This window comes from Drosophila grimshawi, unplaced genomic scaffold (assembly GCF_018153295.1).
Source record: "Drosophila grimshawi isolate 15287-2541.00 unplaced genomic scaffold, ASM1815329v1 contig_44, whole genome shotgun sequence".
NCBI lineage: Eukaryota > Metazoa > Arthropoda > Insecta > Diptera > Drosophilidae > Drosophila > Drosophila grimshawi.
The window spans coordinates 9671937-9696336 of NW_025063240.1; the positions used below are offsets into that span (position 1 = coordinate 9671937).

Here is a 24400-nt window from a genome sequence, read left to right on the forward strand (position 1 = left end):
CGCCATTATTTGAATTGCTTTGCGCTCATTATTTATTGCAGCGGCTTTTGCAGTCTCGTCGCAGTCGAGTGCAGACGACAGAAAAGCACAGACAGCGATCAAACGGCAAACAATCTGCCTAAAATGCTCCACCCCCTGCCATTATTTAGCGTGTAAACAAAGAGCTGAAAAGATTTGGAAATTTTGTGTGCATTTCATATTAAAAAAAAAGAAAAGAAAAACAGTAAAGTAGTAAAATCGACATTTATAGATGACAATTTAGTATTATTTTTTATCTATTATTTTTGTTTAAAAAATATTTCTTTATTTTATTATTTAAGCACACAAAAGATAACTGACTAAATGAAATTTTTCTTTAGCTGCAAATTGAAGATATTTATTTAGTCTAATTTTTTCAATGTAAAAATTTCCTATCTCATTAAGAAAGTAAAACAGACAAAATTAAATTGCATGCAGTTTGGTAGATCAAAAGAGAGAGCGGTAGAGAGAGAGAAAGAGAAGGAGAGAACGATGCAAAGTGTTTATTTCCTGCTCGGCTGCTGCTGGCAATAACAACAACAACATCAATAACAAAAATCAACAGCAATCTTTCTCCCCTGCCTTTCTCTCTCTCTTTCGCACAATATTTACTACTGTTTTCGCCGTTTGTCTTGTTTTTGTTTTTCTTTCACGGCCTGTGTTTATTTGTTGCTATTTACACTAATCTCGCACGTATCTATGTGTGCATGTGTGTGTGTGTGACGGTAAGTTCCGTTTAGTCAGTCTGTCGGTCACGCCACCAGCACAACCTCCACACACATAAATATGACAAACAATAACAATAACAATAACAAAAAACAGCAGCAGCAGCTTTGGGTCATGCGCATTACAAATGACGTCAGATGTAGCCATCAAAATTTAAGAAGTGCGCAAAAAAACAGCCAAAAGGAATGGGGGAAAACTATGAATTTTATGAAGCGCCACAGGCATAAACACATAAACACACACACACGCACACCAATGCATATGCATAGCGTGTGTGTGAGATTTATGCATGCATTTGTGAAAGGAGGGGCGCGGCAGCAAAAGGGGCGCGTCACTGCCTAAATGCGTCGTAGGTGTGAAATCAGCATTTAGACCTCACTCCCCTGCCCTCCTCCTCTCTTTCCAACACCCTTCACAGCTTATGACCGTTGCGGGGTTTCTTTTAGCAAATGGAAACCCTACAAAAAAAACAAAACATAATAAAAGGGGGACTGGGGGAGGGGGGACATTTGGCAAATGCGCAGCAAACAAAATAACGGGACACGCATGATGAGTAATTCCCCAGAATGTTATTTCACATAACAATAATAAAAACACAGCATGAAATGTTCAGGGAGACAACAGCAGCAGCTAAATTTTCATAATCAGCTGTTTTTAGAACGAGAACAAAAGCAGACGCAATTATAACATATGTACATGTGTGTGTATGTATGTGTGCATATGTCTATGCAAGCTTTTGCACTTTCGCTCTTTCTCTTTCGCTCTTTTTTGATGCTGCTTGCTGGTTGTTTCTTATGTTGCCCAATTGACATTGACGTTGAATTAAAAAAAAAAGAGTGATTTGCCGGAAGAGAGAGGAAGTGAGGAGTGTTCAACTAGCAGATACCCTAAAATGCATGAGGTATTTTTAATATATATACACTCTTTTTAAAAATAAACAACAAAAATATTGTTTAAGGTCAGTAAAATGAAAATATTGTTTAAGGTCAGTAAAATGAAAATATTGTTTAAGGTCAGTAAAACGAAAATTAAAAAGAGGCAGATATTTACAGATATATAATATATATATATATATAAATAAATATATACATAGGTATTTCCATTTCTATATTTCTGATTATGTTTTCAAGTTTCTGTCGGAGATGGATAACTGTAGAGATCAGCTGAATCTATCAGCCTTTTTTTAACCTTCTTCAGATTTAATATAACACATCTCTGTACTTGAGAAAATATTGTTATTATGAGGATAACAGAAACAGGAAGAGAATTTATTTGACTGTTTTTTTTTATGTTGATCAAGAATATATATATATAACTTATGGGGTAGGTATAATTTCAACATAACCTTTCAACCAGTTTTCAATTGGGTCAAAGAATATTGCAAGTTTGACTGCGCTGCTCAAAGCTGGCTGAATCCAGGCCAATGCAAATTAATTATTTATTAACAATCAGCAACAACAACCAAAACCCAAAAACAACTTTTCACATTAAAAATTCAGCGAAAATCTTGAATAAATGATGAGAAAAACAAAAAGCCAATTTTTTTTTAGCAAATTAAAATTGCTTTTGAATTCAGAGCATTTTAAATTCCAGCTGAAATTCCTTCCCCAAACTCCTCGCCCCTCCCCTCATCCGCCGGGGTCTTACCTACAAAAACAGGTGACCGTTTCCTCCACATCGAGTGGCAACGAAAGTTGTCCACCAATGGCGCCACCTGAGGCACCACCGCCAGCGGCAACAGTGCCATTGTTGCCACCACTGCCACTGTTGCAGTTGTTGTTGTTGCTGTTGAGATGACGGGAGGACGAGTGCAGAAATGTGGCTGCAAATGTTGAGGATAGCGTGGCATGCGACATGGTTGCACGTGCAGCAGCAGCACCAGCTGCCGCCGGAGTCTGTGGCACACTCGATGTCCCATCCTCGGCGGCATCCAGCGGCACCGATGAGTAACGGACAAGTATCGCACGACTCACCCGATTGCCACCAGTCAGATTCGAGATGGCCCAGTTCATCTCACACTGACTTGGCTAAAACTAATACTGATATTTAGACTAACTAGAGACGGACGGAGACCCAGTCGCGTTTAGTTCACAAGTGCAACTGAGGAGCACACACGAGTGCAGCGAGTTGTCGATTGTGTTGCAAGCGCGCCTTCTTAGCCAAACTCGTAAGTGGTTTCCCTTTCCACTGCCCACTGCCAGCAAAAAATTGATTTTGTCCGCTGTCAATCAATTCCATACGTGAAGAGTTTGCAAATTATCCATCTCTCTCTCTCTCTCGCATTACATTCCCCCCCTCTCTCTGTCTCTCCCTCTTTCTGTGTGTGTGACGTGCCCCTTCTTTCGCCTTGCCTTCTCTAATTCAATTAGAGTTGTGCTAAGTGTGCCTCAAGGCCGCAAAAATGCCTCCGCACTTGGCGACAGTGTGAGAAAAGGCGAGGGCTGTTTAAATAACTGCCTAATCATCCTATACATACATATATATATATATTTACATACATATAATATATATTATTAATAAACATTACCAGCTTTGTTGCTAATTGTAACGCTAATTGCCGCTGGGCAACATTTAAATTAAGATCTACAATCCGCAACATAACAAATAAGAATGCCAAGTCAGTCGCCTGAGCTCGACTACAAGATACCCCCTAAATCCAGCTGTTATATATTATTCTAGTTTTATTTGCATACTAAAAACTGCTCGCAATTTATAGGGTATTGCATTATAAATTGGTTTTATCTTGAAACTTGTGCAGTTGATCATTAATTGATCTCATTGTATATTATATATCAATTGGAAGCATCTGCGCGCTTAAGATTGTGGCTCTTATTGCTATCGGAAATCGATATATATATATAACAACAAAATCAATCAATAATATATATACCTTTGCCCAAGTTGATGATACCCATTATCAGGGCATAAGAACAGACCCCAATAATACACATAAGCTCTATGGAAAAGATCAGATAGTAAAAACATTATAGCTGTCTCTTCAAGTATATAAATATATTGATGGAAACCTATCCAAAATCTGGTCAGTTTTAAGCTACTATTAACCCTTATGTACATAAAATAATATATATATAATAATCTAATATATACAATAAGCTGCCCTCGCTGCAAATGAAATTAATCGGGGTATAGAAATGAAAGATGGATAAGTACAGTGTTAACCCAACAACTGGAACGATTACTTAATGCAAGTTAACAAATAAATCATTGGAAATATATAAATAAATTGAAATAGTATTAAGAGCTCTACAAATATAAGAAAAACTAAAATAAAAGTTAATAATAAAATTAATTTTTTTGCAATAGAAAAGACGAATTTTTACTGTGTCCAAACACTTTCTTGACACACTGTTTAAATGGAATTGGATGGGAATTTCAAATACAAAAAAAATGTATAAAAATTATAAATTATATTGTTTGTGTGACATATATTAATTATGCGTGTAGCTGGAGTTTTGTGGCACACTGTATATGTATATTTATGTGTGTGTGTGAATGTAAACACGTCTGTGCATGCAAGAAGAGTCGGTGTTTAATGAATGTTTGTTTGCTTGATCTATAAAACTGTTTGTTATTGCTGTTGGCTATTGGCTGTTGCCATGTGATGTTTGTTTTGCATTTTGATTACGATGGATGCAAGGGAAATTGGCAAGGCAAGTTCATTAAACCGACTGCTTCTCGCTTAATTCGCTTATCAACGCACGCCAACAACAACAGCAACGACAACAACACAAAAACGCGTAGAAACATAAACAAGCGAAGATACTGCAGCAGCAGCTGAATGGAACAATGGAAATCAGGTCTAAGAAGTGTGTGAGTAAGCAAGCGAATGCATGAGAGAGTGAGACAGAGAGAGAGGAGCGAGGATGAAAGCACGACAAAGATAAACGCAATCAAAAATGCAATGGCCTTGCTGAAGAGGACGAGGAAGCAGAAATGCGTGTAAGTCGATGTGTGTGTGTATGCGTGTGTGTGTGTGTCTGTGTGTGCGTGTGCAAGTTCATGAAAATCAAAACACTTTCGACTTGCGTTACATTTGAGAAATCGATATAAAAAATGAAATTAGCCTTTTATTGATTTTGCAGAGGAGGAATAACAACAACAACAAAGAGAGCGAGCAATAAAACTAGGAATAGGAGTAATGTAAAACTACGTCAGGCGTTATATGTGGTGGGGGGCATATATAGAAAAGAACAACAACAACGATAACGGCAAATGAAAATGAGAGAGGATGGATGAGAAAACAAGAAACGAGGCCAATTGGCAAAATGCCAAACGACGACGACAAAGTAAAAGCGCAGAGGACATAAAAAGACACCACCTAGTGGCGAGACGAGGCGAGACGCGACGTAACGGACGACGTTACGTCGCGACGTCGCGTCTCGCCGTGTTTATTGTCGCCCTGCTGTTACACACTATTTATAAATTTGATAACTCAATTTGCAATTTATTAATTTGTTGGCCAAGATTATTGCACTGCTTACTGCTTACTACTAACTTACCCCATCAGCCAATCGACCGTGTCGCGCAAATACTCCGGAATCCGCTCCAGTTTGACGGCTGCTGCTGCTGATGCCTCTTTTGCCTTTCGCCAAAAATAGTTTCAGTTCTTTGCCAAAACACACACACACACACACACACTGACACAGCCAGACGGACAGACAGACAGACAGTCAACGTCTGGGGGCACCAACAGCACACAGCAACAGTCACGGCACTTATTTGTCCAATTAATAAACAACAAATTGACACATTTACTTTTGCAAATCAATAATATCAAAAAAATTTCGATTTTAAAACTTTTGCACATCAAATTTTTCACGCTTCTTCTTCACTTGTTTTGTGGGTGCCCGATACGTTTTTGGCGAGCGATTTCAACATATATCAATGAATCGATAAGCGTTTATATTCGATAACCAGTGACAATTATCGCACAAGCTAAGCTACAATTTGGCGTAAAATAACTAAACTAAAGTCAACTGATTGTGCAAGCAGTGCCAAATTAATCATTGTCAACATGTATTATTGCATAAATATGTATAAATTTGTATTCATAAGTATTTATCGCACAACTGTTTGAGAACTGTTGAGCGTTTGCTGCAGCCCTGGCGCCGACTGTGACACAGCTGTTAAGAGTAAGAGTTTGCCAAACAGCTGATTTTGTTGATGTTTTGATTTGTGACAAAAATTTTTGATTGCAATCAAAATGGATCCCGCGAAGTTATTATTTCTATGCGAACACAACGATCTCAATTTGCTGAGTTTACTCGAGTGGGAGGAGGAGTTTGAGCAAACAGTGGAGGGACTACGTTTGACCTACGAACGTCGACGCAGAAAACGCAAAGCGCCACGCGAATGGGCATTTGTATGTTTAATTAACTTAAATTGTTTATGCATTATGCATTATTATTTATTGATAATATTTTGACGAATTTAAGCAACGAACTGGCGCATTCTGGGAGAAAGATATACCAGCCAGCACGGAGGCCGAGTTTAAGCAACATTTTCGCATGGAACAGGAATATTTTGATATTTTAGTGCAACTGTTGCCGGAACTGAGGAAAAACGATACAAATTTTCGCAAAGCGATTCCAATTGAGAAACGCATTGCCATCGCACTATATACACTGGGTAGCACCGCGGAGTACAGAGTGGTGGGCAAACTATTTGGCATCTCCATGTCGATGGTGGGCAAAATTCTCAATGATTTTTGCCAGGCCGTCAAACGTGTCCTGTCCCAGGAATATTTGCCCAAAGAGTTCCTCACCCAACAGAAGCTGGAGGAGTGTGTGACTGGCTTCGAGGCCAAGGGTTTTCCGCAGTGCCTGGGCGCAATTGGTGGGCAACTAAATGTGTACTCCTTTTGTTTCTAGATCATTTGTAATTTCTTCTTTAATATTCTTAGGTATCTGCCACTTGGAGGTGTCGGCGGCAATATCAAATTCCTCGCTTTATTACAATAATCAAGACTGGTATTCGAAAATATTATTCGCGCTCGTTGATCATCGGTGAGCAAAGCTGAGAAGTGATTCCAACTGAATAATTTGGCTTAACTATTTGTAATTAGTCGCAGATTTCTGTATGTCAACTACAGTTGTCCGGGCAGCTTTACACCTGCTCAGGTGTACGAGGAGAGCTATTTGAAGGAAATTTTGGAGAGTTCGCCACAGTTCAAGTCAAATCGCCAACCGATTGCTGGCGTGGAAGTGCCCGTCTTGGTGCTGGGCGATGCAGCATTCGAAGCGACGACAGTGATGACACCCTATAGCCAACCGCATGGGGAAACGGAGAAACAATTCAATGTGGCACTGCAGGATGCTCGACAAGTGGTTGATGCAGCTTTCCAGCAGCTAAAATCACGTTTTCGTCGCATAACCAAAAGTGCGGATTGTCACAGCAGACGCAATGATATCATCATTTGTTGCTGCATATTGCACAATTTTTTAATTGGCAACGGGAGCAACATATTCGACGACGCTGAACTGCAGCAGGAGCAGCAGTCAGTTGTGACTGCTGCTGCCGAGGAGGAGTCTCCGGAGCAGTCGGCAACTGAGGATATTCGACAAGCGATTAGTACACTTATAAATTGCATTTAATCTACGACATAATATTACTTATTATTATAGTTTAGTTCTTGGTCTTCTTCTCCAATATAAAATTACTTATTTTTAAGCATTACTTTTTGCTCTTCATGAGTGCAATGATTTTACTATGAAAATCTGAATTCTCGGCCGCCATGCGACGCATAATCTTCAGACGCTGTTGCGCAATCCGCTCCAAGCGCTCGGAGCGATCCCTTTCGATCTCCAGCATTGCCTTCTCGAAGGGAGTCAATTGATCGCTGTTGCTGCTGCTGTTGAGGGATGCTTTACGCTTCTTGGTCGCTGGTCTGCGCTCTGTGTTTAATGTTGGTTCTGCCAGCGTGCTGATGTCCACGAAATGTCGCTGATCTCGCTCCTGGATGAGCAGCGATGAATTTGAGGCATCCGAATAGGCGTTGGTGGTGTCGAAGGCTAAGTCCTCGTAGTCAAATGGTTCCTCTTTGCTTATCGTTTCATTATCTGCAAATATGCGCAACTGTTTGACTATATTTTCTATGTAGACACTCGAATATTTTACCATCACTCGGCAGCAGTTCGTTGGCCACGTTAACGTCGCCCAGAATTTGTTGGATTTTGTCAAAATGCCGCCAATTTGATTTGCAGCCAGTGGTGCGAAAATGTCTCAGTTCTTCCCTGCATTTGAGTTTGAGTTTTAGTAAAGGCAACATAGCTCTGCTCTCACTAGTTAAATATCCCAATAATTACTTGTATTTTCGGGTGAGATTATCAAGTTTGGTTCTCACATCTTTCCACTCGAGTTGTTGGCCAGCTTCGATTAGTTTCTCGGCAATCGCCTGATAGATGTGATAGCGTGTTCGACTGTTTTTCAGTGCACATATATTCTGGTTCCATAGCGTAAATAATAGATTTTCGTGTTTGTTTATCCAAAAAATGGCCGGCTTTCGCACTTTAGCCATTTGAAATCCAAACAAATCGCTTCAAAATAAAAATATGCAGTGCTTTATTAGTGATGGGCATGGAATATTACTCTAAGTTATCGAAATTGCTATCGATAGTTGGCGATATGGGCGATATACAAAACAATCCCAGTCACATTTTAGTCAGCTGTTTCATCGATTACATAAAAATGGTAAAAATATTGTAATAAATTCATATAAATTTATAAATTTAATAAAATATATTTGGACAACTTCTATTTCTATTTCATCTACGTGCACATAAATGCCAATACAACCGAAATCCATTACTAATAACTTCAAGACGAGCTCGCTTATTCTCGCCGGCCTCGGCGTTGCGGCAGTCGGCTTCGCTGGCAAACACTTGCTGCGCCGCATGCCCCAAATGACGGCAACGTTCAACGAGGCTCTCAAAAATTTGCCCAAGTTCGATGCGGAGAGCATGGCCAATGCCAAATACTACAAAGGTGGCTTCGACCCAAAGATGAACAAACGCGAAGCTGCCCTCATTTTGGGCGTCAGCCCAAGTGCTTCCAAACTGAAGGTAAGTCTTAAATAGCATCCCAAATCCTTATTCCCTATTTGAAATACTTAATTTCTGTGTGCAGGTTAAGGATGCACATAAAAAAATTATGCTGCTCAATCATCCGGATCGGGGCGGCTCACCATATTTGGCGGCCAAAATAAACGAGGCTAAAGACTTTATGGATAATGCCAAATAAATATTGAGAACTGTGTTTAAATAAAAACAAATTATTGTATTTAGCAAGTAAGAACTAAGATTTGCTTGTTTTTTATTTGATTTGATGTATAGCATCTAGCTTTAATTAGCATAGGCTCCAAAAACTCACTTTAAAATCGTATTTTAATGGTATCTGCATTAAAATTTTCAAAATCGAATTTTTCTTATACTTTGGACACCTCTTAAAAAAAACGGAATTTATTTTCATATTTTGAACAAAGATTAATGGATTTGTAATGATATCTTCAACAAAACTTTCCAATTTAAATTTTTCTTGTACTTTGGATACCTCTTAAAATTTTAATTCCATTTTTCCTATAATTTTTATATACTTTGGACACCTCTTAAAAAAATCGAAATTGTTTATTTCTATATTTTAAATATAGATTTTAATTAATTTGTATATTTTGTGTATTTAAAATAAAGATATTATTGATTTTTTAATGGAATCTTCACCAAAACTCTCCAATTAAAATTGTTCTTATAATTTTTAAATTAACATAAGATATTAATGGATGTGTGACAGAGTAAGAATATATTCCCATTTGCTCCCATATTACTTGTAGATGCATCCGTCATTAGCGAGCTAATGTCGTAAGCCATTAGGAGTCGAGAGTTTCAGCTGATAAATGGCATTATTTACATTAAATATTATTTAATTAACGTCGTATTTAAGCCCTCATATAAGCTGGAAAGTGTCGAAATTGGAATTGTTTTTTAAAATGCAGCTGCAGCGCAGGTTGCTTCTCCCATTTCTGGCTGCGATTCTGGTTGCTGTTGTCGACGTTGCAGCTCATCCGGATCGTATTATAACCCATGGCTATTCAGCGTCGATTGGCCAGGTACCCTACATTGTTGGCCTGCTGCTGCAGGAGGGTCAGTTGGGTCGGTGGTGCGGCGGATCCATCATTGACCACAAATGGGTGCTGACTGCTGCCCACTGCACGGATCACATTGATGCGGTGACCATTTACTATGGCGCCACCAGACGCACCCAAGCATTGTTTAGTCTGATTGTCGGCGTTGAGGATGTGGTCCAACATCCTCAATGGCCGGGCAACATTGGCAATGATATCGCCTTGATACGCACACCACATGTGGGATTCTGGTCGCTGATCGACAAGGTGGAGTTGCCGGGATTGGCACAGCGCAATGAGCGATTTGTGCATTCTGCGGTGCTCACCTGTGGCTGGGGCAGCACCTACGATGGCAGCTCTCTGCCCGATTGGCTGCAGTGCATCGATCTGAATGTGATTAGCAACGAGGAATGCACTCGCAGCTATGGCACACTGCCGGAGAGTGTTCTATGCGTCGGCACACCGGAGGGCAGATCCATTTGTGACGGCGACTCCGGTGGACCTCTGGTGACCCAGCAGCAGCCTCAACTGGTAGGCGTCACCTCGTTCAGCGATGCGGCAAGCTGTTTATCGGTGGCGCCAGCGGGTTTCACTCGTGTCACCTCCCATTTGGACTGGATTCGCAGAGTTTCTGGCGTTGCTTACTAGCTTCAAAATGAAACTAACTGTAAACATACATTTCCTATTCATAATCTGATAAAAATGTTCGCTTTAAGAGTGGATAATTTATTAGATATCCTTATAAACAAAAAGAGTTGCACTGCTTGCTATTTTTAAGCACAGACTCGTGCTAAAATTATCGATAAATGTTTCTGTATGTAAAAGCTGCACTGTTAGCTGAATATATCGCCATTGAAAATCGATAAATGCGCTCAGCTGATTGTGATTTGTGTGCAACAGTTGCAAGTGCGACAAATTGGAAATTTAAATGTAAATATAAAAGTCCAGTGAAATTTGAATTTAAATATCAAAGTGCTGTGGTAGCCATTGATTAATTTATGTTGATGTCAAAGCTGCACTGTGAGCTGAATATATCGAATCGATACATTCTCTCAACTGAAGCGCGGCAAACTTGAAATTTATTTATTGTGCATCAAAGTCAATGGTTTTTAAAGTTGATTATCCCTAACTGGTTGTCTCCATGTTGTCCATAGCCTCACGAAACTGGACAACGGACACCGAACCATTCTGATCCTTGTGTGTTGCTATGAGTTGTTGCCAAATCGTCTCAAAGTCACTCACATTCACGATATCCTTGAAGATCTGCTCCAAGTGCTCCTTCGGCCGTTGCAATTGAAAGTCGCTTGGCGACACACCATATAACGATGATATATCTGGCGTGAGGAGTTCCTTAACATTGGTCGCCTCATCTTCGAATTGCTGCGGTTTCGGTTTACGCATTGGCGCCTGATTCGGCTGCTTGCCAAGATCGGAACAGAGCAATCGATATGTGGTCTCCTTGTTGTACACATTCGCCGGCATTGTCGATATATTGCCAGTGGTGGGCAATGGATTCTGGATGTTCAGCAGCCGACAGAAATCATCGTAATTAACACGCTCCGTGGCGCAATTCTCGTCGAGTATCAGCTTGAAATGGGCGAGAGTTGTGCGCATCTTATGGATATCAATATATAGATGCATCCTATGCATCATCTCAAAGATCTTCTTTAGCGGCAAATGGCGTGTCTGCTCCTTATCGCTATGCTCCAGCACCGAGATCAGATCAAACATATGGAAATCGGAACGCTTCTGCAATTTGTGGCGCCACATATTCAAATGCCCCAGTGCGTCGAGCAAATGCTGATTGCTACGACACGGCGCTATATCCTCGATCAACATTTTGCAATCGCAGTCCGGCACATATGTGGGTGTTCCATACGTCAGGTGCGACGGCACCGTATACGGATATCTGCACGGAAAAAATAGAGCAAAATATAAATATATCTTATAAATATTTATGATTTTTTAAATTAAATATATTGAGAGGGAAATTTGGCACAGAGTAACACATTTAACAGCTGGATTTAGGGGGTATCTCGCAGTCGACTAACAATTTAAGCATACATTTTTTACACTCACATTTTGTACTTTTTACCGATGCGTGGATAGGTGCGATCAATGAAGTCCATCTGCTCCTTGCTGATGATGATGACATGACCGGCGCACTGTTGCATGCAACGCTTCACCAGCTGACCACTGACATCGCCCTGGGTGGCCCGGCCAAAGGTGTCCTGTTGCCTAAATGGTGCCGCATATCTGCCGACGTACAGGATTTGAAGATTAGGTTTTCTCATTCGACTCATTCATTCAGATCAGACCTGCGATTCACTTGCTCCGATGGAAAATAATGATTATGACTGAGCACATATTTATCATGGAATTTGGCAAATTCACGGTTCACTTGCTCCGCCGGCTTGCGCGGCAGCACCAGATCGTACAGGCTGCTCGGTGATTTGGTTTGCTGGCCAAATGTGCAACTCAAATTGGTCACATGATCGGGCTTGGAGAACGTTGGCTTTGCCTCGCCCAATTTGGCGCTCTTCAGATACATATCCTCCGAGAACTTCTCCTTGAAGACGGTGAAGCGTGTCTTGGCCGTCTCCACGGCCAACAGATCGGGCACACTAACCGCTGGCAGGTAAGGCGCCTCCGGCCACAATTGTCCGGCACTCTTCAGTTTCTGTCTCCGGCAATCGGTGGTTATCAAATGCTCGGCTATCTCTTCCGGCTGCGCGTTGATCAGGCAGTTGGACGTCGTGTTCTCCGCATCTATGGTTGAGACGACGCCGGCTGCTCGGGCATCCCCATTGCGATTCCTGAAGCGTCCAATGTTGGCCATCTCTGTATAACTCTGCAATTGCTTGATGCGATTCTTTTCTTCTATGTTCCAGTTTCCCTTTTTCTATATACTCGATCAAATTTGAATTATGATTGTTAACTCTGCGCTAGAATCAGTTCCAACAAACTAAAAACGCTGTTGTCGAATGAGAATTTTGAAATATTTGACTTCAACTTGGGTCTTTCTTATACGATCTTTAAATTTGAGCAGCCGATCAATAATCTGTCCAAGTATATTATATACAAATAATTAGCCGCTGCTCTTAAAATTGTGACTTTTATTGCTATCGGAAATCGATATGTGTGCAGTTATCGATAATATTAAATGAACTTGTTCTATCTATAAATTTGTGCGGATTTCAGAACTTATCTTTCAATATATGTATATCGACTCGGCTGTTACTGATACTGATCAAGAATACATATAATAGCTTATGAGGTCGCTGTTGTTTTCTTCTGCCTGCTACAAAACCATTTGAAATGGGTTCAGGGTGTAAATATCAAGTTATTGTAATTATTTCTGTTTTAGTTTTTTAATGTATCCGTTCAAATTCAAATCAAGGAATAAGAAAATAATCGGAAAGAATTCTCAAAACAATTCCAAAATTAAACTAAAAATCTTAATTGAAGTTTTTTAAATAAATAAATAAGTTTATTAAATGAATATTTTCAGAACAGAATTTTGCGCAAGTTGAGCTTGAGTTGGCGCCAGCTCGGCTTTTTACATGGTAAGGTACGTAAGTTGTCCAAGTTTTAGGTGAGGGCATAGTTTTTTTGGAGTATAAAGTCCCAGGTGTCCTTCCAGCGCAAATCGATGATTTCCTTGGCGGACATCTTCTTGGAACCGTAGCTCAATGGCAAGAATTTGACAAAGATGCCGACAACGGCGAACAGCCAAAGGAGGAGCACGAAACGATAAAGACGCACCAATTGCATGCCACGCACAGCGTTGCAATGTCGTCGCAACAGATACTCCAAATGCTCCAGCACATAGCAAAGCAGCAGCAGCTTAAACACAAATGCCGGCAAATAGTTGTGCAAGAACAGAGTGCGATCCACAAAGAAATACGGCAAATAATGCATTAAATAGCCCACAAAGAAGGTATCGCCAGCGATGAGGAAACGTCTCCACTCCACCGCTGAGATATCAAAACACAATCGCCGCCGGCGCAACGCATAAAAGATGAGCAGGCCCGCATAGATGAGCAATCCAGCACTGGCCATATACCAGATGAGCACATTTCCAAGCAAATAGATCTGGGCACTGGACCCATCATCCAACCAATAGGCGATGCCTTTGTCGAGCAGCGGCCACTCATGCGGCTGGGAGCTGTACATGTGGCTCTGCACCTGTTTGGCCTGCCAGAACATCTTCGTCTGCAGCTCCAGCCACTTGGCCCAGAACGACAGTTTCGTCCGTTTCGTTGGTATCATTTCCGCTGATAGCAGTTGACGTTCACGTTCCCTCTGATCTTGTGCTGCAAATATTCCAATTATTAATATAAATTGGTATAAATATAAATTATAAACTAAACTAGCAGTACAAACTTTAATTTAAATACGGCAAATACTAAACAATTTATTAAAAATCAGCACTTGAAAAAATTGAGAAACTAATTATTTTATATTATAATTTTTGGGCACTTACTCTTGGTGTAGCGATGCTCCTCCACATTCCAGATGGCATCCTGATGCACCTGGTCCCGATCGCCGACCACCTCGTGTTGATTGAAGCCCCACGAAGGCAACTGCCGACCACTAAACCTTAGAGCAGCACCTGTGGACTCATGGATCAAGCGTATTTCCGACTTGATGGCATGCCAGCGATCGCCTTCGGTCTGCCTGTTAAGGATCTCCACACGCCAGAGCAGCTCACCGGCCATCTTGATCTCGTAGTCAATGTAGCAGCTAATCTCCTGGCATTGCGGCGTCATCGGTGCGGCAACATCGTGTGAGTTCAGTGCTCGACTCGTGATGCCGTGCACCAGTTGAATGACATCGCCATGCCCGATGACATCGGGCTGATCACCGACGACAAGATCATCACGGTCCGGCCGTTTGACAATCCACCAGTTGTTCACATCCTTGAAGGAGTAGCAGGTGACCTGCTGCTGATGCGACGAGCCCCGCTGATCCTTGTAGCGCACCGGATAAACGGCGGCATGCGAGTGCAGCCAACAGGTGCGTCCATGTGTGTGCCGCAACGTGATCTGTGAACCGTGCACCACAGCCAACGGCTGACCCTGCGTAATCGATGCCAATCCCCCCTCGAGCGACGCCTGAAAGGCACTCGTCATTATGCTGTCGTGCGGCCCGGCTCGATGGAGTGTCCTTAGGTGCACATAGAAGACGCCCAAGTAGACGGCCACTGGAATGCCCACAAAAAGCAGCAACCGACTCAATGCGTGCAACCAAAGCTGTCTAGCTGTGGAGAGACAGAGATAGCGATAATTAGCGAGATTTACCATTTAAATAAATATTGAAAATCTAGATTTGTTGGGCAAAAGGTTCAATTTGAAGACTACAATTTAAAAACTCTCCAAAGAGATGTTAGCAATTTCTGTTAACCAACTTCTCTACACATCTCTACAACAAACAGTTTCAGTTACAATTGTTTCCAATTTAAATATATTGAGGAAATCTAAATTTAGATTTATAATATTAGACTGTCTTAAACCCCTCTAAAAGAAATTATTCTAAGCTTTTTAAACTCTCCAAAGATATGTTGGCTCTTTCTCTTATGTAAGTATTCTACAAATGTCTACAAGATCGTTCTGTTAAATATCTCCATAACAAGTTACAATAAGTTTCTTTTCTACAACAAGCTCTTTTCCATATAAATCTCTACAAACTCATGCTGTTAAATATGTTACTCATTACAAGTTGTGTTGCCTTCCACTCTACAGTTCACTCTTCACGCCTGTTAGATCCTATCTCAATCAGTCCAACTCACTTGTCAATGTGGCATCGTAGAGCAGATTCCAGAGATGACGGCACAGCAGATAGCCGGCGAGTGCCAGCGCCAGGAAGCCAACATATTTAACGCAGCCGGCGCAAGCTAGAAACAGCGCAGCCGACGCACCGCTGCACAGCCAGTTGAGCGAGCCAAGTGAGCAGCGCTGGAAGCGCAGCAGGCAGGCAATTCCAACGGTGCTTGCGAGCAACAGCATCGATTCCATTAGGACGAAACGCGATTGCGTCAGCAACGCATTGTCGAGTACGATGAGTAGGCCGCCCAGCGAAGCAGCCCAGCGACGCAGCTGCGCCTGCAGCAGTAGCTTGTAAACCGCCGGTGCGAGCAGACTGCCGCAGAGGGCGGGCAGAAAACGTAGCCAGAAAATGGGCACATTTGGTGCATAGGTGGCGCCAATGCGTGAAAACGTATAATTGCCATCGTAGCCGGCAAAACTGACCAGACCAGCAATCAATTGTTTGCCCAGCGGCGGATGCTGATCGAAGAAGAATATGTTGCGCATATAATGCGATATATATTTTCCGTAGTGCAGTTCATCAAAACTGTGAAAAAGTTGATAGTTGAGCAAAATGAATAGAAACTCAAAACAGACATCGCATAATGTTAACTTTACTCACACCACATTTGGCGGCGTTGCCAACTTGTAGAAACGCGTGAGAAACGCCAGCAGAAAGAGAGCCCAACTGATGAGATCGATATGCAGGCTAACGGTTAATTGCGTGGCTGTCGCAGCGTTGCTTTCAATGTCTCCACTCTGACTCTTCAGACGATCAACAACATTGGCCGCCGAATCGCCGCAGTCGTCGTCGTCGTCACAAGAACATGAACGCGAACGTGAACGGGATTTTTGCGACGCAGAGGTAGGTGTTGCTGCTGACTGCGACGCCTTTGACGACTCGGTTAGAAACGATTGGCGACTCTCGGAGCGTCGATGGCTTTCAACGCTGCCGCGCAGCTGCAGTCCTAGCGATGTATTCAAATGGCAGTTGAAGTCTCGGCAACAACAGTTGAGCATGTTCGCTGCTGCGGTGGGCAGCATGCCATTACAGCACAATGGTGAAGGTGAATTGCAATTGACGGATGCTGACGCTGCTGTGATTGCTTCTGTTGTTGTTGCTGCTGCGACTGAGGTTGCTGAACGGCTGCGAAAGTGAAGTCTTTCGTTTTGCTCATTTTGATGTTCGATAACATTCTGTTGTTGCTGCTGTTTCGACTTAGAGCGTGTCGCCTTGCGTCGCTGTACGATTGACATGATGTAAACAACAATTGTTGCCACTTTTGTTGCAGCGTGAGAATTATTATTATTTTCTGCTTTCTTATTGTTTTAATTATTTGTTGGCACTTTCACTTTTGCATATGAATATGTGTATATGTACATATATATTAAAAACAAACAATTTTTAATTAAATTCACACTTGTTTGTGTGTATTTGTTGTTTTTTTGCCACGTCTGCCAAGCAACTTGTTGGTTTTTGCACTTTCCTACGCTGACTGCGCAGCCACTTGTTGTTGTTGTCTTCGTCTGCCTCTGTCCACAAATAACCCAGCACAATTTACATGAAAAAGCGCCCCGCAGCGGAAGAAAGTTCAATACACAAGCGCACAGAGGAAGAGAACGAGCGAGAGGGGGCGGGAGCACTAAAAATATACGCGCATATTTTTAAAGTTGTTTTTATTCTACCTTGGCTTTGCTTTTCTTTCTCTCACCAAATTCGCCGACTCGCTCGCTGAAGATCTCGACGCGCACTGACTCAACACGTAGTCAAAGCGTCTGCGCAGCTGCCTGTTGCTGCTGCTGCTGCTGTTCATGGTATGACTGCGCAGTCGGCGCAGGAATGCGACTTGTTCGCTGTTTGTCTTGTGTTTTGACTGCGTCTCTTGCCTACTATGATTCTTAACCCATTTCGAGAGCACACAGTCTCTGTCTCTCTCTCTCTCGCTCACTCGCCCAGTCTGTTAATCGGGCTCTGCAATGGTCAATAAAATAACAAGTGCTGTAAACAACTGTTGCTTGTTGCTTCACAACACCTTTTGGCCTTTCTTGTGGGTTTCTATGTAGCACGCGTCAAACGTGCTGTAAACTGGAAAATAAATATTTATTGAGCTTACATGTTAAAAATATTTATTGCTATATATAAATAAGTTTTACTATAAGCAGATCAAATAAATTCTTTGAATTTAATCTAAGCTATTTTCGACTTTTTCCACATTATTTATTTAAATGCATTTGATTAAAGATTTAAATACACACTAATGGATTTTAATAATAAAATTAGCTTTATAGATGACACAATTAATCTAAACTATAATTAATTCATTTAATTAAATAATTAAGTACACATTAGTCAAATTTTTAATATAACTAATCTTTTATTTATTTAATGTTAACTAAACCAGTCGCAGGTGATTTTTGGCATTATTTTCTTTGCATTAATATAATTTACCACTTCATAATAACATTCCTGACTTTCTAGCCTTAAATTGTGCATTTCAAACAGTGAGCCACCCTATCCCAAAATATTTGCACGTTGCCCTTGTCGACATGCTTTCATTTCAAACGGCAAAACTACGCATAGAGAGCCCCCAAAATGCACACACATACAAACACATGCACACATGCACACATACTATAACCATGTTGAGAGCGTATTTTATGGAGAGAACGAAACGAAACGAAGCGCAAAGCAACCAAACCCATTTGTCTGGCGCCGCTTTGGAGACTTTGCCGGCCGATGCTGTCTGAAAGAGAGAGAGAGTCGGAGAATTGGAGTTGAAATAAAATTGGTTTGAGTTTTGGGTTCGCTTTAGGCGTTGATTTTCAGGTCTGGCGTTGGGTGTCCTTCTGCATGCCACAATTGCAGCAAACGAGTGCAACGTGTATGTGTGTGGGGCCAGGGGGAATGTGGCCCTTGCACCAGGCACTGACAAAACAACCACATGGGCGGAAAAGGAGGCAACGAGTTGAGTTTGTTGGTGCTGCTGCTGCTGCTGTTGGCGGATTGGTTGCAAGGTTGCTGTGCAGTGGCCCCCCTCCCACCAGGCAGGCGCAGGACTCGCACAAGTGCAAGGATATTGTCGCCACCAAACCAAAGCCTGACATGCAACGCCAGCATCACTGCAGCATCGTCGCTGACTCTGATTGAGCCTGTTTGTGGGTGTTTTTGTGGCATGTGGGGGGTGTTTGGTGGTGCTCCTGGCCTGAGTCAGAGTCAGAGTCCAGGGTGCCCCCGGTGTGCCGTGTGTTGTGCCACTTTGGCCACAATGTTCGTGGCCGTGGCCGTGGCCTCGACTCGTGCGCTCGTTTCCAACTCCAGCCAAGGCCAAGCCTGGCCAAAAGGACGACGTCGCCGTCGCCGTTGCCGTTGACGTCGCCACGATAATGTGGCACAATGACATTGACATTGAACTAGGTCGAGGACGTTACTCCTCTTTTAGCCAACGGTTTTTGGTTAATGTTTGTTCCCCCCACCTCGCACCACTCTTTGTCTCTCCCTCTCTCTCTGTCTCGGTCTCTCTGTCAGTTTAACTGTCTTTCTTGCGAGCCTGATTATGAAAACGGCAATTTGATGCTCTCTTCCCTGATTATGCCATATTTTATGGCCCAGCTGCGGCTGTGGCATGCAGCAGTTCGTTTGTTGCTGCCACAACACGTTTTGTTTAGTTCACGTTAAGCAGCTTTCGATGCTTAAAGACCTATTTGTGCATATAATATATACTAATTTGTAAGACATTTATTTGTTGCAAACAAGTTTTTGGCTTTTATTATTGTGCTGACTATTCTTTACTTATTTTTAGCAATAACTTGGCTTATATTTATGCAAGCTGCTTTGTACTAATAAATTTTTGGTTTACTTGAAGGCTGAAGATCTAACTTTTTATTTGTGGTTTTCTTAATAATTTTATTATTTGTTCATTTATTTATTTATTTCTTTTTTTATTTATTTACTTACTTATTTATTTAATGTCAACAAAAGTCAGTAGACATAAAAAAAACAAAACGTAAGAAATTGAAAAATTTAATATTAAATTTGTATATTCACAAAATAAGAAATATTTTGAAAATTCAATGTAAATGTTTTTACTGTCGGGCAAGATTAATACAACTTTTTGCTAACTGCTAACGAATTAATGTATTTTTGTGAATATTTTTTGCATGTAAATAAAAATTGTATCTAATCAAAACTGACACATTATTCTCAATCTTCATCGTAATCGCTTCTGAGCCCTGTTTTTTTGTTGGTAATATCCGTTGCCTACATTCCAGGGCTTGAATAACTACTTTCTTAAGGAACTCAAGCTATAATATAATTTAATTGATAAATATCTTTATCTATTATATATACTCGGACTCTAGCTTGTGTTCCTTAATTATAGTTGGTTAGTATTTTAAAGTATCAAAGTTATTTGTATTAAGGCCTGAGGTTGACTGCTTAATAATTATTTGTACCACAACAGTGAACTATTGAACTCTCCACGACTCTTTCTCTCTCTATCGCATTCTTTCATACTGATCGAATTTCTAGCAGATAGTCTGGCAACACTAAGAGATCGCTGCTGCCAGCTTTAAGCTTTCGCATGGTTGCCAACCTTTAAGCATATTTTGTATTTTGCAATAGAAAGATTTTGATTTATGCCTGCAAGCATAAAATAAAGTTGTTGCATGCAACTTGAGACAGCTTGAGTGGCATCTTGAGCCATTGAAATTGACGATATTTTGTGAGATATATAAATTACCTGCACTCAAGCAGGCAACGCCTGCCAACTAAAACAAAAGCAGCTCAGCTATCAATTAAAATGCATGCAAATGGAATAAACTGAAGTTGCCCCAGCCCTCAGCCCCATCCACCCCCCTCTGCCATGATTCCCCTCTATTGTTATATTGTCTGCATTTAGTAGAAGTCATTGTTTTGTTGGATGAGAGCAGATTTTATTTATTTTAAATGAAATGAAATTTATTTTATGCACATTTTATTCAGTTGCAGCCAAGGGATGCAATTTCTATATATACATGGATTATTCATATATATATATGATACACGCAGGACATTTATACTCAAACCTCTAAGAAGCATGTGCTGACATTTTGTTTTACACATACACACATACAAATAAATATACATATATATATATATATATATATATATATATATATATATATATATGAATATATGTATAGAATATGCAACTAAAATGCTGCAAAATGTTTTTGCTACTGCTGCAACTGTCTGGCTTATTCAAGCCAGAGGTGGAGTAGGGGGAGGGCTGTGCGTGTGTGTGTGTGTGTGTGATTGTGTATGCTGCATGCAGCCGTTGCAGCACACATTTTGTTTTTAGTTGCATTGCAGCAGTCTGGCAAAATTTTTGCCATTTGATTGCATTTTGTTTTTGGCCAGCCGCCTTTTTGTGTAGAGTTTGTTGCAATTTGCTAGTGCACACACGCATACACACATACACACATACATATAGAGACAGGCATGCAGAAAAACGCATAGCTGCATTTTGTGCTCTCTCTCGCTCTCTCTCACACAGCAAAAGAGAGATTTGCTGTTATTCTTGTTGTTGTTGTTGCCTAGGCCTTAGCTTTAACATATGCACAAACACATACACATACATAAATACTTGTGTATGTGTAGAATATAGAAATGTATTTTTTTCACACAAAAGCTTATGTATTTAAGTAGGCGTGTGCGAGTGCGAGCGAGAGAGGGCGATTGATAGCATTATTTTTGCATACACATTTTAAATATATATATATATATATATTTTTTTTGTGTTTTTGTTGCCGACACTTCTTAATTTGATTTGCCAGCTAAAAATAATCATAACGTTTTTGCAGCAAGTACAGTTGTGCGCAAAACATACGCTTTTTAGCAGTTGCATAGTTGTTGCATGCACCATGTGGCACACCAAAAGTAACAAGTAACATAGTTCTTTTTCATTTTCTTATTATTATTTATTACTACTGCGGCGCTTTTACGCGTTTCCAACAAACACACTCCAAAAAACACCAATACACACACACACTTTTACACATCTACGCTCGCTATTCATGTGTGTGAGTAGGTGTGTGTGTGTGTGTGTGGTTGTCCCATGTTGTGTGCCTGTTTGTTTAGAATTTTAGATTTTAGCGCGTTTTAGAATTTTATGAATGAATTTTCGGCGCAGACTAACTGCATGCAACTCCCCCTACTCCCGTTCCTCTGCTCATGCCACTGCTGTCTGCTCCAGTCGAGAGTCACTTTTAGTTTTTCGGTTAGTTTTCGTTGGCCAACAATTTTTGTGTGTTGCAATAGAAGAGCAGCTTGTGGGCGTTTTTTCCCATTTTTTTTCGACTCGTTCGTTTCGTTCTGACCTTGGCCCCGGCTAAAAGGTGTGTGGGGGAGGGAGGGGGGAATATTCTCTGGCTTGGGCTTGTTTAGATTATGTGCCAACGCCAGCTGCAATTTTTGCTGCCCCGCTTTGTTGTAGTTGGTCCATTTTCGCATTTACCGTTGCACTTGGCACACAAAACTATTTCAAAGGAGTGCTGCACGGAAATGCTCTTTAAGAAGATAACTGTTAAAGTTCTGTTAGCTTTGTTCACAATAGTTATGTGCTGTGAATTGTGAACTTAAATTACAAGATTGAGGTTATGTGCCCATAATAGGTAAAGAAGAGACTAAAAAAAAATGAAGCACAGATGAGGCTCAGTATACAAATAGAAAAGGAATGAAAAAAAAAGTTATATGTGTAGCAAAATTAGAAAGCAATAAAAGTGAATGGAAAATAGAAAAAAGAAAATATTCAAAACGGAATTTCAACTTCAGCTGCAAAGAAGAAGTTCTAGCAAAAAAGAAAATGCAATTAGAACGTGTCAAAGAGGGAAGAGAAGAATTGAAGAGCAATAAAACTCAACAAAAAACAGGGCAAAGACGTCTGCGTTTTGAAAATAGTTGTTTCCCCAAAAAGTATGCAATAGTTTGCTTAAAAATAAAGTTTTAAGCCGAAAGTTGAGTAAATCTACTTAAAAGCTTAAAAAACGTATATACCTAGGCAAATCTGCAATTATTTTCTTTGCCAATTAAAATGTGAATTGAATAACAAGCAAGCGTGTAATTGTACATATGTTTTGGGTCTATATGCAACCACAATATACATATGTATATATATATATATATATACATATGTGTATATAACCACAAACTCATCGCCCCCACCCCCATCCCACATCTCCCTCTCCGTACTATTTACTAAATGTTTGGTGCCATGTTTCAATATGCTCATCCCAATGAATATGTACATAAAATGCAAACATACACATACATACACATACACACACACATACGTATGCAATTGTCTTAATGAGTTTTGCTTTGGATACACATACACACACACACACACAACACAAATAGCTAATAAAAATCTATTGTGAAAAAAACTGTTGCATTGCCGGCGAGCGCGCGACTGTAAATTGTCCAGCGAGCGGAAAGTCTGTGTAATAGACAGGGACAGACTAACACACAGAGCGATAGATAGAGCGAGAGAGAGAGGGAGAGAGAGCAAGCGCCCACAAAGAGAGTAGATGAAACGAGCACTAAGCAAACGAGACAACAAACACAAAAGCGAAAGCGAGGAGTCCCAACTTTCCAGCACAGTGCGTGCCTGTCAACGGGGTATGTGTATATGTGTGTGTGTGTGAGAGTCTCTCTTTACGTACGTGTGTGTGTGTGTGTTGGCATCGACATTTTAAAGAGTTTGACTTGGGCAAACACATATTTGGGCAACTGTATGGCAACCGGCTACATCTCCAAACTCCCTCGTCGTCATCATCGTCACCAAACTCTACACAGATTTTAGGCGCCCGGTCATCGGCCCATTATACGCCGGCCGGCTGCTGACCATCAAACGGACGCACTTTAAATCAGTTTACGTTATAGCGTCAACATCGACACTACGTCAATTCGCAACTCGGTTGGTTGCAGCTTTGTTCCGTTGCGTCTGCGTTGCGTTTTTACTTTCACGTCTCTAACTTCAACAGTCAACAGTTTTAAGCGTGAAATCAAATGGAAATCAGATCTTGTCCACTCATTCTCATCACTAATCATTAGAAACAAGTAAGTTGATGAGTAGAATTTTAAAATGTTTTTTTTTTTTTATATTCATTTAAATGCTTTATTTTACCCATTCTCGATGGAAATCTGTTTTAATTGAATTACATTTTCGTTCTATCTTTCCTGTATTTTATACCTCACTTTTTATCTCTCTCTTGTTCTGCTTTTAACGTTTTTTACTTTCCTTACTAATGCTTACTTGTTGTCTGATGTGAATTTTTTTGGATTGTCCCAATCCTTATACAATATATCTCTTATTTTATTTATTTTTTTCCTTATCTCCTTTAATTATAAATAATTTAATTTGTAACTTTAATTTTAAATTGAGTTTACAATTTTCATTTATTAAGAATTATGAAATAAAATAAATATAATTTATTAGAATCTGAGAAAATATACATTTTATTTATGTTTATACGAAATGTATTGAAAGAAATTTAGGAAATTGAATGAAACACAAGATAAATAATAATAGGGAATCTACAATTATTCTTTTCCTACTTAGGACATCCTATCTTATCTAGGTACACAATTGCAGCTGCAGCTAGATTCATTATCTTATCACTACATATGCTTCTGAGAACTCTTATCGGGGAAGGTTTTATTACGGTCACGAAG

At 40.5% G+C, this 24400-nt stretch overlaps 7 protein-coding genes and 1 long non-coding RNA gene across 9 annotated transcripts in view; 3 read left to right on the top strand and 5 right to left on the bottom strand.

Annotated features, from left to right (window-relative positions):
* Positions 1 to 5589, bottom strand: part of LOC6557600 (MOB kinase activator-like 2) — a 42178-nt gene extending 36589 nt beyond the window's left edge. Inside the window, exon 1 of one of the 2 annotated variants that reach the window (XM_032741280.2) lies at positions 2392 to 2802. In XM_032741280.2, the coding sequence (XP_032597171.1) occupies positions 2392 to 2756 (365 nt within the window). In that variant the 5' untranslated portion in view covers positions 2757 to 2802. Of the gene's footprint in view, positions 1 to 2391; positions 2803 to 5264 lie in introns of those variants that run through there. The other variant, XM_032741311.1, reaches the window with a different exon arrangement.
* A 250-nt stretch (positions 5590 to 5839) lies between these two features.
* LOC6557837 (protein ANTAGONIST OF LIKE HETEROCHROMATIN PROTEIN 1) lies at positions 5840 to 7434 on the top strand. The gene is made up of 4 exons (XM_032738119.2): positions 5840 to 6127; positions 6201 to 6600; positions 6668 to 6770; positions 6830 to 7434. Exons 1-4 carry the CDS (start codon positions 5969 to 5971, stop codon positions 7356 to 7358), a joined length of 1191 nt encoding a protein of 396 aa, XP_032594010.1. The 5' UTR covers positions 5840 to 5968; the 3' UTR covers positions 7359 to 7434.
* Positions 7353 to 8299, bottom strand: LOC6558542. The gene is made up of 3 exons (XM_001984708.2): positions 8070 to 8299; positions 7882 to 7997; positions 7353 to 7823 (listed from the first exon to the last, which is right to left on the bottom strand). Exons 1-3 carry the CDS (start codon positions 8279 to 8281, stop codon positions 7438 to 7440), a joined length of 714 nt encoding a protein of 237 aa, XP_001984744.2. The 5' UTR covers positions 8282 to 8299; the 3' UTR covers positions 7353 to 7437.
* Positions 8300 to 8373: 74 nt separating this feature from the next.
* On the top strand, positions 8374 to 9487 carry LOC6558508 (mitochondrial import inner membrane translocase subunit TIM14). The gene is made up of 3 exons (XM_001984707.2): positions 8374 to 8454; positions 8586 to 8825; positions 8890 to 9487. Exons 1-3 carry the CDS (start codon positions 8389 to 8391, stop codon positions 9001 to 9003), a joined length of 420 nt encoding a protein of 139 aa, XP_001984743.2. The 5' UTR covers positions 8374 to 8388; the 3' UTR covers positions 9004 to 9487.
* Positions 9488 to 9717: 230 nt separating this feature from the next.
* LOC6558418 (serine protease 1) lies at positions 9718 to 10875 on the top strand. Its single transcript, XM_001984706.2, has one exon. The coding sequence runs from the start codon at positions 9746 to 9748 to the stop codon at positions 10526 to 10528; it is 783 nt and encodes a 260-aa protein (XP_001984742.1). The 5' UTR covers positions 9718 to 9745; the 3' UTR covers positions 10529 to 10875.
* Positions 10876 to 10937: 62 nt separating this feature from the next.
* LOC6558679 (EF-hand domain-containing family member B) lies at positions 10938 to 12857 on the bottom strand. Its single transcript, XM_001984705.2, has 3 exons — positions 12199 to 12857; positions 11960 to 12136; positions 10938 to 11789 (listed from the first exon to the last, which is right to left on the bottom strand). Exons 1-3 carry the CDS (start codon positions 12717 to 12719, stop codon positions 11006 to 11008), a joined length of 1482 nt encoding a protein of 493 aa, XP_001984741.1. The 5' UTR covers positions 12720 to 12857; the 3' UTR covers positions 10938 to 11005.
* A 501-nt stretch (positions 12858 to 13358) lies between these two features.
* On the bottom strand, positions 13359 to 16991 carry LOC6558358 (protein O-mannosyltransferase 1). The gene is made up of 4 exons (XM_032743011.2): positions 16310 to 16991; positions 15672 to 16234; positions 14367 to 15143; positions 13359 to 14196 (listed from the first exon to the last, which is right to left on the bottom strand). The coding sequence occupies exons 1-4, from the start codon at positions 16942 to 16944 to the stop codon at positions 13472 to 13474; spliced, it is 2700 nt and encodes an 899-aa protein (XP_032598902.1). The 5' UTR covers positions 16945 to 16991; the 3' UTR covers positions 13359 to 13471.
* A 131-nt stretch (positions 16992 to 17122) lies between these two features.
* LOC116806485 lies at positions 17123 to 17766 on the bottom strand. The gene is made up of 3 exons (XR_004365655.2): positions 17721 to 17766; positions 17400 to 17659; positions 17123 to 17330 (listed from the first exon to the last, which is right to left on the bottom strand). It is a non-coding gene; the product is annotated as an uncharacterized LOC116806485 (long non-coding RNA).
* Between the last annotated feature and the right edge of the window lie 6634 nt (positions 17767 to 24400).